The sequence below is a fragment of the Cydia amplana genome, chromosome 10 (assembly GCF_948474715.1).
Source record: "Cydia amplana chromosome 10, ilCydAmpl1.1, whole genome shotgun sequence".
NCBI lineage: Eukaryota > Metazoa > Arthropoda > Insecta > Lepidoptera > Tortricidae > Cydia > Cydia amplana.
The window spans coordinates 10,576,756-10,590,161 of NC_086078.1; the positions used below are offsets into that span (position 1 = coordinate 10,576,756).

At 36.8% G+C, this 13,406-nt stretch overlaps 2 protein-coding genes across 2 annotated transcripts in view; both read right to left on the reverse strand.

Moving 5' to 3' along the window:
- LOC134651423 (circadian clock-controlled protein daywake-like) overlaps positions 1-13,406 on the reverse strand; it is a 360,230-nt gene that overhangs the window by 8,903 nt on the left and 337,921 nt on the right. The gene's annotated exons all lie outside the window — the stretch shown is intronic.
- Positions 3,037-5,536, reverse strand: LOC134651437 (cuticle protein 16.5-like). The gene is made up of 2 exons (XM_063506544.1): positions 5,486-5,536; positions 3,037-3,745 (listed from the first exon to the last, which is right to left on the reverse strand). The coding sequence occupies exons 1-2, from the start codon at positions 5,495-5,497 to the stop codon at positions 3,131-3,133; spliced, it is 627 nt and encodes a 208-aa protein (XP_063362614.1). The 5' UTR covers positions 5,498-5,536; the 3' UTR covers positions 3,037-3,130.

Genomic DNA, 13,406 nt, shown 5'->3' on the forward strand with positions numbered 1-13,406 from the left:
TTTACATAGAAGGGCAGTTATTCTCGTTGCTTATATAACATCATCTCACTGAACCAGTATAACCTGTTGTCCTTGTTACCGTAAAATGGGGTGAGTAGGGTTCGCGGGGAGAGTTGGGTTATGAATGGGGAGAGAAGGGATGAAAGGGGGTAAGATGGAATTTTACGGCTACTGCTACAAAAATAATGTATTCCAATTTAAAATGGAGCTATAGGTAATACTAATAATAAAAAAAAAATCGATCCAACAATCTTCCAAAATCACCTTTGTATGAAATTCCATCTCACCCCAATTACGAGGGACTACGGGGTGCGGTGGGATTTCCTGTTTATCGTCAACGTTATGAAATGGAACTTCCCAAAATAAAATAAAAACTAAAATACAATCAAACGTCCGGAACACTTATTATATACACCATTCAGTTTGCATATGTAAAAATAAAATATTATCGAGGTATGAATGTCAGTTTTGCCCCTACTCACCCTATTTTACGGTACAAATTTTGTGTAAGTATATATAGGTATATACCTAGTTGACAAATTGTTATAGACTAGTGATCTTGACATTCCTTGCAGTGAATCGAGATCAACTGTGAGAAATGTCAAATTTAGGTTAATTTGTAAAGTTTAAATAGGCATACAGCATGCAATAGCCTGATTGTTCAACAATACGTATTTAGATACCAAAATTGGCTGTGTAAGACAGTACGTAGCGCTCGCCTAGCGGCTATGGGACACATTAATTATTTGACAGTTTACAGAACGTGAAATAGTATTACTTTATTTCATGCCCCCCACTATGTACTTACTTCGCAAATATTACTGGTTCATCTGGAGCTATGCCCTCGCTAACCGTGGGAACCCGAAACACCAAGGTAGAAGGGATAGGATAAAAGCAGCTGTATTTGTATAGTTTAGTATTTTCAACAGTTCTATGGGCGTGACATGTCATAACCGTAGATTAGGTAACGGTACTGCGTATTTTCACTTGTGCCCATATTAAGCATTCCAGCTCCAAATGTATGTAGAGAAACTCTATCCAAAAAAACGGTACACTAAATACAAAAGTTGACGTTCCATCATACTTGCATTTAAAGCAATACGAGGAAGGCTCTTCGGAAAATTTCAAACGGTCTACAAATCCTGTGTAGTTGTAGACATAATCCTCGCTGACAAATAGACGGACAGCGGCGACTCCAATAGTAGCGACAGGGTCCCCCTAGGGAGCCCCTCGAAAAAAGTGGTCCTTGAAAAACATGACTCGGCACATTCTTCTTCTTTACGAGCGATTATTTTCGAAATTATTCACATTATCAAGAAAATGGTTGTTGTACGCCTAAGATTAGTTCTGGCAGACCTACCTATCCAACGACACACTACACACTAATCATCCCCATTTTACGTGTAGGGGAGGTACCTTAACAAAAACAACGGGTTGCACTCAGGGAGTGCCGGCAGAAGTGAAAACTCAATGACTAGTGCAAAATGCACTATGTTATAATTGAGGATTCGATTGAGGTTAACGCCATCTAGCGTTAGCGTTAATTACTTGAAACCCCTAAGAACATCACTGTTAGTACTCGAGTTATATTAATACCAGTTAGGTTAGAGCGAAACTCACTAGATGGCATTTAAATCAATAAAGAAAAACTCAATGACATTACATGTAACAGTTTTTAATGTAATGTCATTGAGTTTTTCTTTATTGATTTAAATGCCATCTAAATGAGTGTCCATCTAAATCTTACGGTCACGTGATCGTCTTACGCTGTCTCGAGTTTAACATTTTTTCCCCACCTCAAAAAGTGCACAGCGCCGCTAAACTTCAAAATATTTCTTTTCTAGAATTAATTTTACCTAGTTTGTCAGCATGATTGATTTATAAATCCGATGCTAAATTTCAGCTATCTACCAATAACGATCACGGGGAAAAGCCGCGAACGGACAAACGGATAGACAGACAGACGAATTTGGCAAAACTATAAGGGTTCCTAGTTCACTACGAAACTCTACAAAAAGATAAAATTAAAAATAACCTGACAGTGACATCAATGACGGTCACTGCAATCGCCATATTATGTCATGTGTAGCTAACTAAAAAAAAAATAACGCTCCACATCTAGTTTAGGCATACAAGTTACATACTTAGTTCATCAACTTCACCAAGATTTTTACAACTTGTCACTCTCGTTGAAGGCGTTGCATTGTTTATGTTTTGACACAGTTTCTTGACCTTGTATATCCAGACCGGCCATCACGACGGACCTGCGACCTCTCTAAGTCTGTTTCCAAACCAGCGCTCAAGATAAACTGGACACATCATACATAATTCACGAGTTGATGCTATCTTTCATTTTAACACACAATCATACATAATAAGCATGACAAATGTTAATTACACGCTTTATGTTTTCCTTTGTAATTGTATTTAATACTAATTGTTGTCGAGTATCTTTCATCTCAGGAGGTAACATATCTTAATATCAGCAGTTTTAATTGTATCTATCTGTTTATTAATGTTGTTTTGTCACTTTTATGTTAATTTTACACTTTTAGACTTTGCGTGAGACACATTTTTAACAACTACGATTTGATAACATCTGTTCGCTAGGTGCACGACTGGTGCTGCTGCTGCTGCCCTCATTTTATGGGTTTTCTATGTTAAAGGATGACTCACGTTAGACCGGGCCGTGTCCGGGCCGGAGCTTCCGGCGCTTCGTTTTCTACGGAAAGCATCACGTGATCACCTGTCATCTAGCTGTCATAGAAAAGTAAGCGCCGGGAGCTCCGGTCGGTCCGATCTAACGTGAGTTATCCTTTAGCGTAGGCATGGCGTAGGTATGGAGTAATAGGTATTTGTTTTACAAGGGGGCAAAGTTGTTGTTTAACCTCTCGTGCAAATTTTTCAAGGTTTCAACTTTTCAAGGCATGAGTGTTAAACGATTTTCCCCCCCGAGTGAAATACAACATTTTTCACCACGCCAACGCAACGCAAATACATACCAAAGTGGTTTATTTTAATCAAACACAATAAGTATAGAAAAATACTGTTTTTAATCTCAAATTGTATAAAAATAAACTTTTTCTCAATTACAAAACATAACTAGATTTTACACATTCGTTCGAGGTGATCACCAGCCATAATTGGCCAAGCCGTTGTATGCCACGTGGGAGACCGCGGGAGCTGCTGAGTATGCCACGGCTGATTTCACCAGCGGGGCGGAGTACGCAGCATACGAGGCTGGGGCGTAAGACGCCAGGGGCGCTGAGGCGTAGCTCAGAGGGGCAGCGTGAGCGTAAGCTGGCGCGGAGTAGGCGACGGGAGCAGGCGCGGAGTAGGCGACGGGTGCAGGCGCGGAGTAGGCGACGGGAGCAGGCGCGGCGTAAGTCGCTACAGGCGCAGCGGCGTAAGAAGCAACAGGTGCTAACGCCTTAGCATACACCGGCGCGGCATGAGCAGTGTGAGTGGTGTACGACGACACAGATGATACAGCGGGAGAAACGGTCTTCACAATCGGCGCGGAGTAGGCGGATAGCGCTGGCGCAGCGTAGCTCTTGATAACCGGGGAAGCGGCGTATGTGGCTACGGGCGCGGCGTAAGACGTCAGGGGGGCGGAAGCGTAGTGTGATAAAGCTGGCGCAGCGTACGATGCGAGTGAGGCGTACGGCGAGGCGTACGACGCGTAAGGTGAGCCGTAAAGCCCTCCGGCTTTGACGGCCGCTACTGCGCACAGGAATACTACAAACTGTGAAGAGAAAGGTTTTTTGTTAACATTTTTAGTCAATAGAGCTTATGTTTGCAATACAGATCGATACCTATGTCGTGAACAAAAAATGGACTAGGCGAATTACATCGATCATTATTTGAGTGATGAGTTCACCTCGGCAATAGTCGTCAGCATTTGTGTAAACTCACTCGCAGTGCATCTAGTAAACTTATGGTAAGGATACTATCATATCAAACTGTGCTTTTACATACATGGGTCTTTTCTATCAAGTATTCGCTAAGGTTACGCCAGATTTAGCAAATCGATTAGTAGTCACCATTTCTTTAACATAACTTTAGCAAATGGCTCCGCCCCTGGGTGGTGGCGGGACGGTGGATTAGCACTCAAATTTATTTGCACATATCATATCACACATCAAGTTCCATTAAATTAATATTGTGTGCAAGAAATATAAAGCTATTTTAAGAAACTCAACAAAGGGGATGAAAGTTTTAAGCTAGGCGAACTGAAAACTTCGTAAAAAGACATCAATTTTATTAAAATCCAAGGAAAGTGATTTCATCGTTTTTGGTCATTTATCCCCTAAAGTGGTCAAAAAGGGGTTAATAATATGTTGCGGGAACGAACATCAATATTTGTCATTGAGGAACTTGGAACTTCGTAGGAAAACACAATATTACAACACATGAAATTAAAAGTGATTTCAACGTAGGTACCTATTTAAAAATATTTCGCTAAGGGGTTAAAAGTGGATGGCACGTTTGTAACGGGAACAATCTGAGTAAGTAAGGAGCTTGAAAGTCTTAGGATGACACAATATTATAAATAAAGCAGTTAAAGTAATATCAGTGCTTTTGAAATTTCGTCGTATCGAAATAGTTTGTATCGAGACCAAATATTGTTTTCGAATGAGGGAGTTCAAACTTCAGAAAACTGAAGGCATTGTGACACAAATGTCCCGTGTTTTCAATTTCTTTTATTAGTTGCACCAAGTTCATGTGATTCATGTAGAATTACATTACAACCATTACCGTAAAATGGGGTGAGTAGGGGCAAAACTGACATACAAACCTATAACATATGCAAACTGCATGGTGTAAGTATATAATACGTGTTCCGGACGTTTGTATTTTAGTTATTATTTTATTTTGAGTAGTTCCATTTCATAACTTTGACAATAAACAGGAAATCCCACCTCACCCCGTAGTCCCTCGTAATCGGGGTGAGATGGAATTTCATAAAAAGGTGATTTTGGAAGATTGTTGGATCGATGTTTTTTTTATTATGAGTATTACTATAGCTCCATTTTAAATTGGAATACATTATTTTTGTAGCAGTAGCCTTAAAATCCCATCTCATCCCTTTCATCCCTTGTCTCCCCATTCATAACCCAACTCTCCCCGCGAACCTTACTCACCTCATTTTACGGTAATTTAAAAAAAAACTTAAACTAAGTCGTGGGCAACAGCCAGTAAACAATATTTGTGTCGTTACTTGTCAATGAGTTCTCAAAACTAGTATGAAAGGTAAAATTTAGTAAAACAATACAGACTTAAGAAAAATACAAAAAAATCGTTCTAAATGGGTCATATGCTTGGGAAAATTGGTTTGCAAGGCCTAAGCAGTTCTCGATCCCTCAAATATATTAAAAAATGAGGTGAATTTTTGATAACGGCATAACTTTTTAAAGCACTGAAGTATTTCCAAATTCACTTTTCGGAACAAACATTAACCACAAATTTCACACACTGTCCGTACCTTGGCTGCCATTATATAAAATCCACTACAGCAAGTGATACGGTTTGGTGGTGCGCGGTAACTTTTATACTATTCTAGGTTACCCCCAAGCTGCGGACTAGATCGTTAGATCCCTTGCTGTGTATTTCCATTTGCGAAATTTAGTCACCAGTGAAACGTGAGTTCGAGGTACTTAACAACTATGCGTTATCGTAGAGCGCGCTTATACTGGTCCTTCTAAGCCTTATTTTCCCGAGCTTGGTAAGCGATTGAAAGTCTACCAAGCTGCTACCAAGCTACACACTGCGTATTGAGTTGACCGACGCATGAGTGACCAGTATAAGTATTATCTTAAGGACATACGTTACAGTTCATAAATAAGATACAGTTACATCGGTTTCTTCGTTACACTTTATATACAACCATATAAACCAAAATACCTCGGCAACGTATACGTAAACAATATCGGGGCCAAGTAGCACTAGCGACGAATCGTGAGAGTCAAGAGAGGTTTGTGAATCGCGTACGTGCGCAGGATCAGTCTGTCACTTCAGTCCCTTGAGGTTATTTCAGATGATATGTTCTGTCGCTGTAAAAATTGTTAAAATACTATTTAGGTGGAAAACAAAGTTTATTTCAATTTACTAAATATAGTGTATTATAGTTTTTAAACACTAAAAATTAGATCTAATTTTATTAATTAAACTTACAAAAGAAAAACATGGTTGCTGTTCTAGTCTTAAATATCCATATAAAAATACCAATAGAAAGAGAAAATTAATTGATTACAATGTATTTTTATCCAAGTGCTATCTATTTAAATAAAATTTTAAGAGCTGAAGTGAATTTTGATAAGTAGGTAACTACAAGCTACTACTATTTTACCATAACTATTTCGTACTCCGGTAAATAACACTTGCCATACATTTGCTGTAAATAGTAAAGTCAATTTAATATGTGCATAAGTCATGAGTGTATCCGCTTTGGAACCGACGAGTACCTAGTTAGACAGTCAATTAAAACTGAAATGTAAGGTACGCCTTCAATGTTTACTATTTATTTGTTACGAAATAACCAAAACATATTTCAGATTCATCATTTACTTATATAATTTGAGTCGTAGTGGGTTCAAAATTTGTAAAGTTACGGAACATTATTTCAGTCCTATGTGACTTAAGCCTTATACGGACCAAATAAAAAAAAAAACCTTCACTCCCTACCCTACTCTGTATTCAATAAAATTCTGCATAAAAATAAAATACAAAAATATAGTATTTTAGTTATGTAAAGTGTTAATTTTTGGTTTACAATAAAGATGTTGTATCCTTTAAATTAAAGGGTTGCTGTTGTTAACTGCTCTGCTGACAAAATTTAAGTACCTACGTTACCTTTTTAATTCTAGATTCTAATTTACCATACAAGATGAAATACCGATTGTCCACTGATAAGTTTTCTTTTGAAGTTTCATAATTATGTCAACGGGACTGACATCTTTTGGTTACCAGTCTCGTTACCTAGGGTCTCGACGTTCCTTTCCTGGACTAAACTAAAAAAAACGTATAGAATAAGTAGATACTCAGATGAGAAACTTGCTAGGCTTGGTCATTAGTGTGTCGAGCACTAGAACGTTTATCTTTATACAGGGTGCTTCCTGTAACAGGAGCAATAAATTAAACTAAAGGGTGTACTCCTCAAACTGACCAACATTTGTTCAGCAACTTTTAAAAATTATGAATCCTTTAGACTTCCTCTTTTTCATACAAAATAAATATTGCCTTCAATGTACGCTGACATCAGTGTATTTGACGTTGCTTGTCACGCTTTAAACATAACAAAATTTGCAATACATTGCGTCTTAGAATAAACTTTAAAGTGTAATAAAAATTAAAACATGAGTTATTTTCAAAAGTTGATGAACAAATGTTGGTCAGTTTGAGGAGTACAGCCTACAGTTTAATTTATTGCTCCTATTACAGGAAACACCCTGTATATGTTTTATTCTTATTGTACTCGAACTGTTTAAGAGAAATACAAAGTACACAGTAGCGTGAACCAGGAAGAATCGTTATCCTAAACCACGATCGGTATTTCCAGTGCATGTAAAGGTTCTACGTGCCGCATTTTACCGCACCTTTATAAATTCAAGCTTGCAAAGAAATTTTGCAAGAATCTATAAAAGTACTCACTGTTGTAGGATGTATTATTTGGTCGATGGCAGCTGTAAAAATATGTCGTACCGTAAAATAGGGTCAAAACTGAAATTCAAACCTCGATAACATTTTATTTTTACATATGAAACTGAATGGTGTATATGACACCGTAAGATTGTGAACCTGTTAGTTTATAATCTAACGTAGGTTAGGTTAGGTTAGTTTATAATCTCCCTACCGTCAGTTCATAATTTAACTACATAGCGAGATTATTATCTGACGAGTGTTTACAATTTTACGGTAACATATATAATAAGTGTTCCGGACGTTTGTATTTTAGTTTTTATGTTATTTTGGGTAGTTCCATTTCATAACTTTGACGATAAAGAGGAAAACCCACCTCACCCCGTAGTGCCTCGTATTTGGGGTGAGAGGGGTTTTCATACAAAGGTGATTTTGGAAGATTGTTGGATCGATTTTTTTTATTATGCGTATTACTATAGCTCCATTTTAAATTGGAATACATTATTTTTGTAGCAGTAGCCTTAAAATTCCTTCTCACCGCCCTCTCAAACCTTCTCTCCCCATTCATAACCCACCTCTCCCCGCGAAACCTACTCACCCCGTTTTACGGTATTCAGTAAATTAATCTAAATAATAAGTTATCTTAAACCTATTTATATTCTTATGATTATTTTAGGAACAAATAACAATAATATTTTAATTAAACAAAAATATGTCTTAATTACAGCAATTTATTTTACTTGATTCCCGTATTATGAGATTAGTCATCTTTTTTGACGTCCACAGTCTAATAAATCATCTGTCACTCTCGCCCTTGCATAGTTTTCAAAACTTGATTTTTTTTTTTGGATTTTATGTTTCAAAACGTGACGGATGATAAAACGCATAGACTTCCTCCCACAGACCTCGCATTATGAAGCGCTTACCAAGACAAGTTTGAGCAACCCATTCTAAAGTCTTTGGAACATAAGATTCAATGGCTTGACTACTAAATTGGTTTAAGTAACAGTTTTTTGAAAGCAAAGATTATTCCTGTGGGTCAATTTCTGAACACGATTTTTTTTCTGTCCGTGATGAAAATCGCGGGTTAGCATCAGACAATACTTACCAATTTTTTTTACATAAAGAAGTCACACTTTCACACCGAGTTCCATATGAATTCACTGATTAGTTGGTTTTTAGAGTACACATAAAAATACCTAAAGGCTCAAATTACTACTCCCGTGCCCTGTCCGGAATCTACTTTTGAGCATAATGAAAAATCCTACGAAAAATTCTACATTAGTATCACTAATTTAGTGTCAAATACTTAAACTAGATGATATTTACTATCACTGAGCACATATACTATTAACTTCATTGTGGTAAATAACTCGTGATCGATGTTTAAATTTTGTCCGAGCGCGCGAGTAAAATTTCGTCGGCAAAACTCAAAGGGCTCTGACAGCCGACGTTTGTGTTTGAACCGCCTCGTGTCCCGCCTCACCTGTACTGGCAGTATTCGGCTGTCTCTCAAAGCAAGCGGATGTAAGTCAAGCCGCGGCGTGTTCGAGCAAATCGCGTAAGTATTTCGGAATCCGGGTGGGCGACAATTTTTTTCTAATTTCGATGCCCCTTATAAATTTTATTTTCCACATAGCTTTTCAATAGCAATTGTCATATTTAGGAGCCCTTTATGTATCTTTATGTAAGCGATAACATAACAGTTTGGCCAAACACGATTTAAATTTTTGGCGAATTTTTTTATTACGAATTCTAATTTCCGTGCCCTAATTCCCATAACAAATTTACCTAAAACAGCTGATTAAGTGGCACGGGAATTAGAAAGTATTACATATATTGTCAACAAATCTTTTATTGGGGGCACTGTAAGTTAATTGGCAATGTTTACGTCATATTATTATTACTTATATATATTGGCATTGAATATATATTATATGTAATATTAATACGACGTATATCTTTCTATTTTACATTTAAGGAAATCTTAAAGAATGCACAAAAATCTGTGAATAGTTTTTTAGTATAAGTACTATAGTACTTACATACAGGATCGACCCGAATAACCCGGGCAATTTTAATACGTAAGGTAAGGTGGGGTAAGACGACACCGGGGTAAGACTATCACTTGTATGGAATCCTTGTACTGTTAGTCTTGCCCCACCTTACCTTATTCATTGATCATATTATAACATTAAAATATTATATAAACATAAAACTATTTCTGGAATTATTACATATTATAATACCTGTACCTAAGGTTACATGAAACAAAATGAATCACATTTGCAATGTTTTGTTTTTGTAAATTTGACAGCTGACAGCGTATGCCGTATAAAGTTTAAATATCTGGGAGACCGAGCTTTGCTTGGAAAACATATAGGTACCTACCTACCTAAAAACTCAAAAATGCGCGTTTTTCCAGAGATAACACCTACCTAGATAGATTTTTCACCCCAGAAAACCCTCATATATGATAAAATTTCATCGAAATCGTTAGAGCCGTTTCCGAGATCCCCGAAATATATACAAGAATTGCTCGTTTAATAGATTAGTTGTTATAAATTAGCTTTTCTAATACAAGAAAAATTAAATATATCCTATTCTTACTATATTATAAATGCGAAAGTATCTCTGTCTGTCTGTCTGTTATCTCGTTTCGCTTAAACCGCTGAACCAATATCATGTTGATGATATTTTGCATGGAGATAGTTTGAGGCCCGGGGAAGGACAAAGTATCTGGGGACACGGCAGTGCCGCCGCCAAGTCGAGCAAAACAAAGTGGCACGGTCAAAATAACATTTAATTTGAACATGTAATCTAAGAATTAATGCACTTTAAAATCCCTTAGTTTTGTCACTGACACAATCACTCACGATCATCATTATTCTAAGGTACTTCTAGCATACCCACAAGTTCCAAATTTGAAACGTAATTAGGTTTAAGCTTTTTAAGCCAATAAAAATCTAATAATACTGCAATATTAGTCACGTTCTAAAGATCTAATAACTGCATAAATAAGTTTGTAATCCTATAGAAATATATGCGATAACAAATTTACCTTTTAGTTCTTACAATTAGTAGGGAAAGTAAAGGTACACTACGATGTACGATGTGAGTATGAATAAAGATGTATATAGTTATGATATGTGTATACATAGTATCAGTATGGTATGGGTATGATTACCTGAAAAGAAGGACAGCCTACAAAAAGAGATGGGATCCTATCAAAAACATTACATGTAAAAAGATGCAAGTCTCGCAACGCAGTTCTTCTACTACAAAAAAAGTTTTGAGATGTAATGTGAAACCAAGTCGGTTATTTTAGACAATGCCAGGGGGGTATTAAAACCGTAATACTATTAGATACCTTATTAGGGTTCCGTAGCCAAATGGCAAAAAACGGAACCCTTATGGATTCGTCATGTCTGTCTGTCTGTGATAGTCTTACCCCGGTGATAGTCTTACCCCACCTTACCTCATATGTGGTTAAACAATTGTTTGTGTTATGAATTTATGAAGGCAGCATATTCGATTTCTTCAGATTAACTTACACAATAACTTCTTCTCTCTGTGCCCCTATTTATTTCTTAGTATCATTTCCTATACGGCCATAAAGCAGATCATACACCTTGTACCTATCTACATGCAGATACATAATGACACTTTTTAATGAATAGTTTTGTATGTAAGGCGGACATGTTTACGCAACTACTCAAAGTATTGTTTTGAAATATATATATTTTACTAAGAAAGAGAGATTAGTTGCCATTAAAATCAAGGAAACTATTAGTCAAATACGTAGTTTTTAGTGTATCATACTTTCGTAGATTTGTCGTCCGAAACTAAAATTAAAGTAGATAAATATGTTCGATGCCGCTTCAGTATGGTTGAAGTATATTATTGTAGATTAAAATATACATAAATAATAGTATTAACTACCAAAATAAGCTAAGAAAACAATTCCTGTGCCATGTTCTAATTTTCGTGCTAGTAAAATCTAATTCCCATGGACACACTAATTCCCGTGCCCTGACCAAAATTTTAAATTGAAATAACTTTTATAGTTTTATGAATATTTTTACCCCATAAGAAAATTAATGTTTATTATATTTTTTATCAAATTATCAGCATATTTTTTTTTGTGTAATGTTGGTATTTCAAAATTCCATGGGAATTAGACAAAAATGCTCGTTTGGTGAAATTGACCCCTGTGATTGCCGCAGACCAATGTTTAATTAAAATGCTACCATTCTGAAAACTATCATCTTGAAAACTAAATATTTCATTGCCTTTAGGTACTTATTCTCTACTCAATTGAATACCTAAACAAAGTTCGACATCCTTTTCTCGATGACACCAGCTTTTCGGAGCAGGTTGTAAGCGTCATACCCTTCTATAAGTACTTTTTATTTCGATGCTAGCACGGGCCATTGCATAACACATGCGGCTTTTGTCTAAGGGCACACGACACGTGGCGCAACCAGACGCCGGGCAAGTCAATCGTGCGACCGGTTGGTTGACTAGTCGGTCTAAATTCGCGCTGTTCTCGCCAAATGACCAGCTATCATTGAACCGGTCCGGAGCGTCCTGTTGAGTTGTCGAAATATTTTTTCAATGATGTCTGCACTAGGTACGTTTACTTAATTCCCTACGTTGCGACGTTGTTGACAAATTAGTGCTAGGATATGAGATTGACCGATGGTTCACAAATGGTAGGGGAAACTGGGGAGGGTTGATCACCCCTTTTGTTTTTAGCATACATTTTCTTAACCATTTGTATTTTAGTAGAATTTATCTCTTCATTAATAGTTTGAATTAGAACAGATTTGTGCAATAAATTAGATCATTATTTAATGAAAACCCATACTGTTGACTTTTACCATGTGTCCCCTATGTAAGGGAGACTTGTTTACCCCTGGTCGGGAGCCTTGATCCTAGGGGGATCAAGTGACCCTGGTTCTTGGGACACATGGTAAACATATTTTTACCATGTCTCCCCATACTAGATTCTCATTGATTATATAACTCGGATCGCTATTAGCAATGCATCTATAATTTGTAAAATACACAGCAAACATATATATATTGCATCTTCCATGCTTTGAAGTTGTATTTCCGGTAATCAGATGTCTAAGCCGAAGGGATCAAGTCTTCCAGATTTGGGGACACTTGGTAAAAAGATTTTAAGTGCCAATGTCATATTTCGAGGGTAGTATCTACATTAATTTATTCACTTTATCTACAGAAAAATAATATATGAAGATATCAAACACATATTAATCCATAATCTTATACTTTTAAAAAACATTGTAATCGTATTATCCATAAAACAACAAAAATAGGGAATCAATTTTTGTACCAAAAAAAAAGTAAAAAAAAAAACAAAAATCTAAGTTATTAACATAAAATTTCTTGTAACAAGCTAATCTTTTTAAAGTTCTTATGAAGGTATTTTTAGCGTCAGATACCTACAGCAATTTTAAATTTTTTACCCATCACTGGTCGTTATTGTTTACTATAATAAATAAGTGAGGAGTGGCTGTTCCCGTATGAGAAAACTTGCCACGCTGGAAGGGAAGCGCGCGAATTTGCTGTATCCCTAAACCTTACCCAGCTGGTAAATGTTGCGACGCGTATACCGGATGTTGCTGACCATACACCCAATTGCCTAGACCTTCTGCTGACAACTGACCCAGACAGGCACTCGGTTTCGGTCTCAGCTCCGCTGGGATCATCCGACCACTGTCTGGTGAAATCCGTGTCGA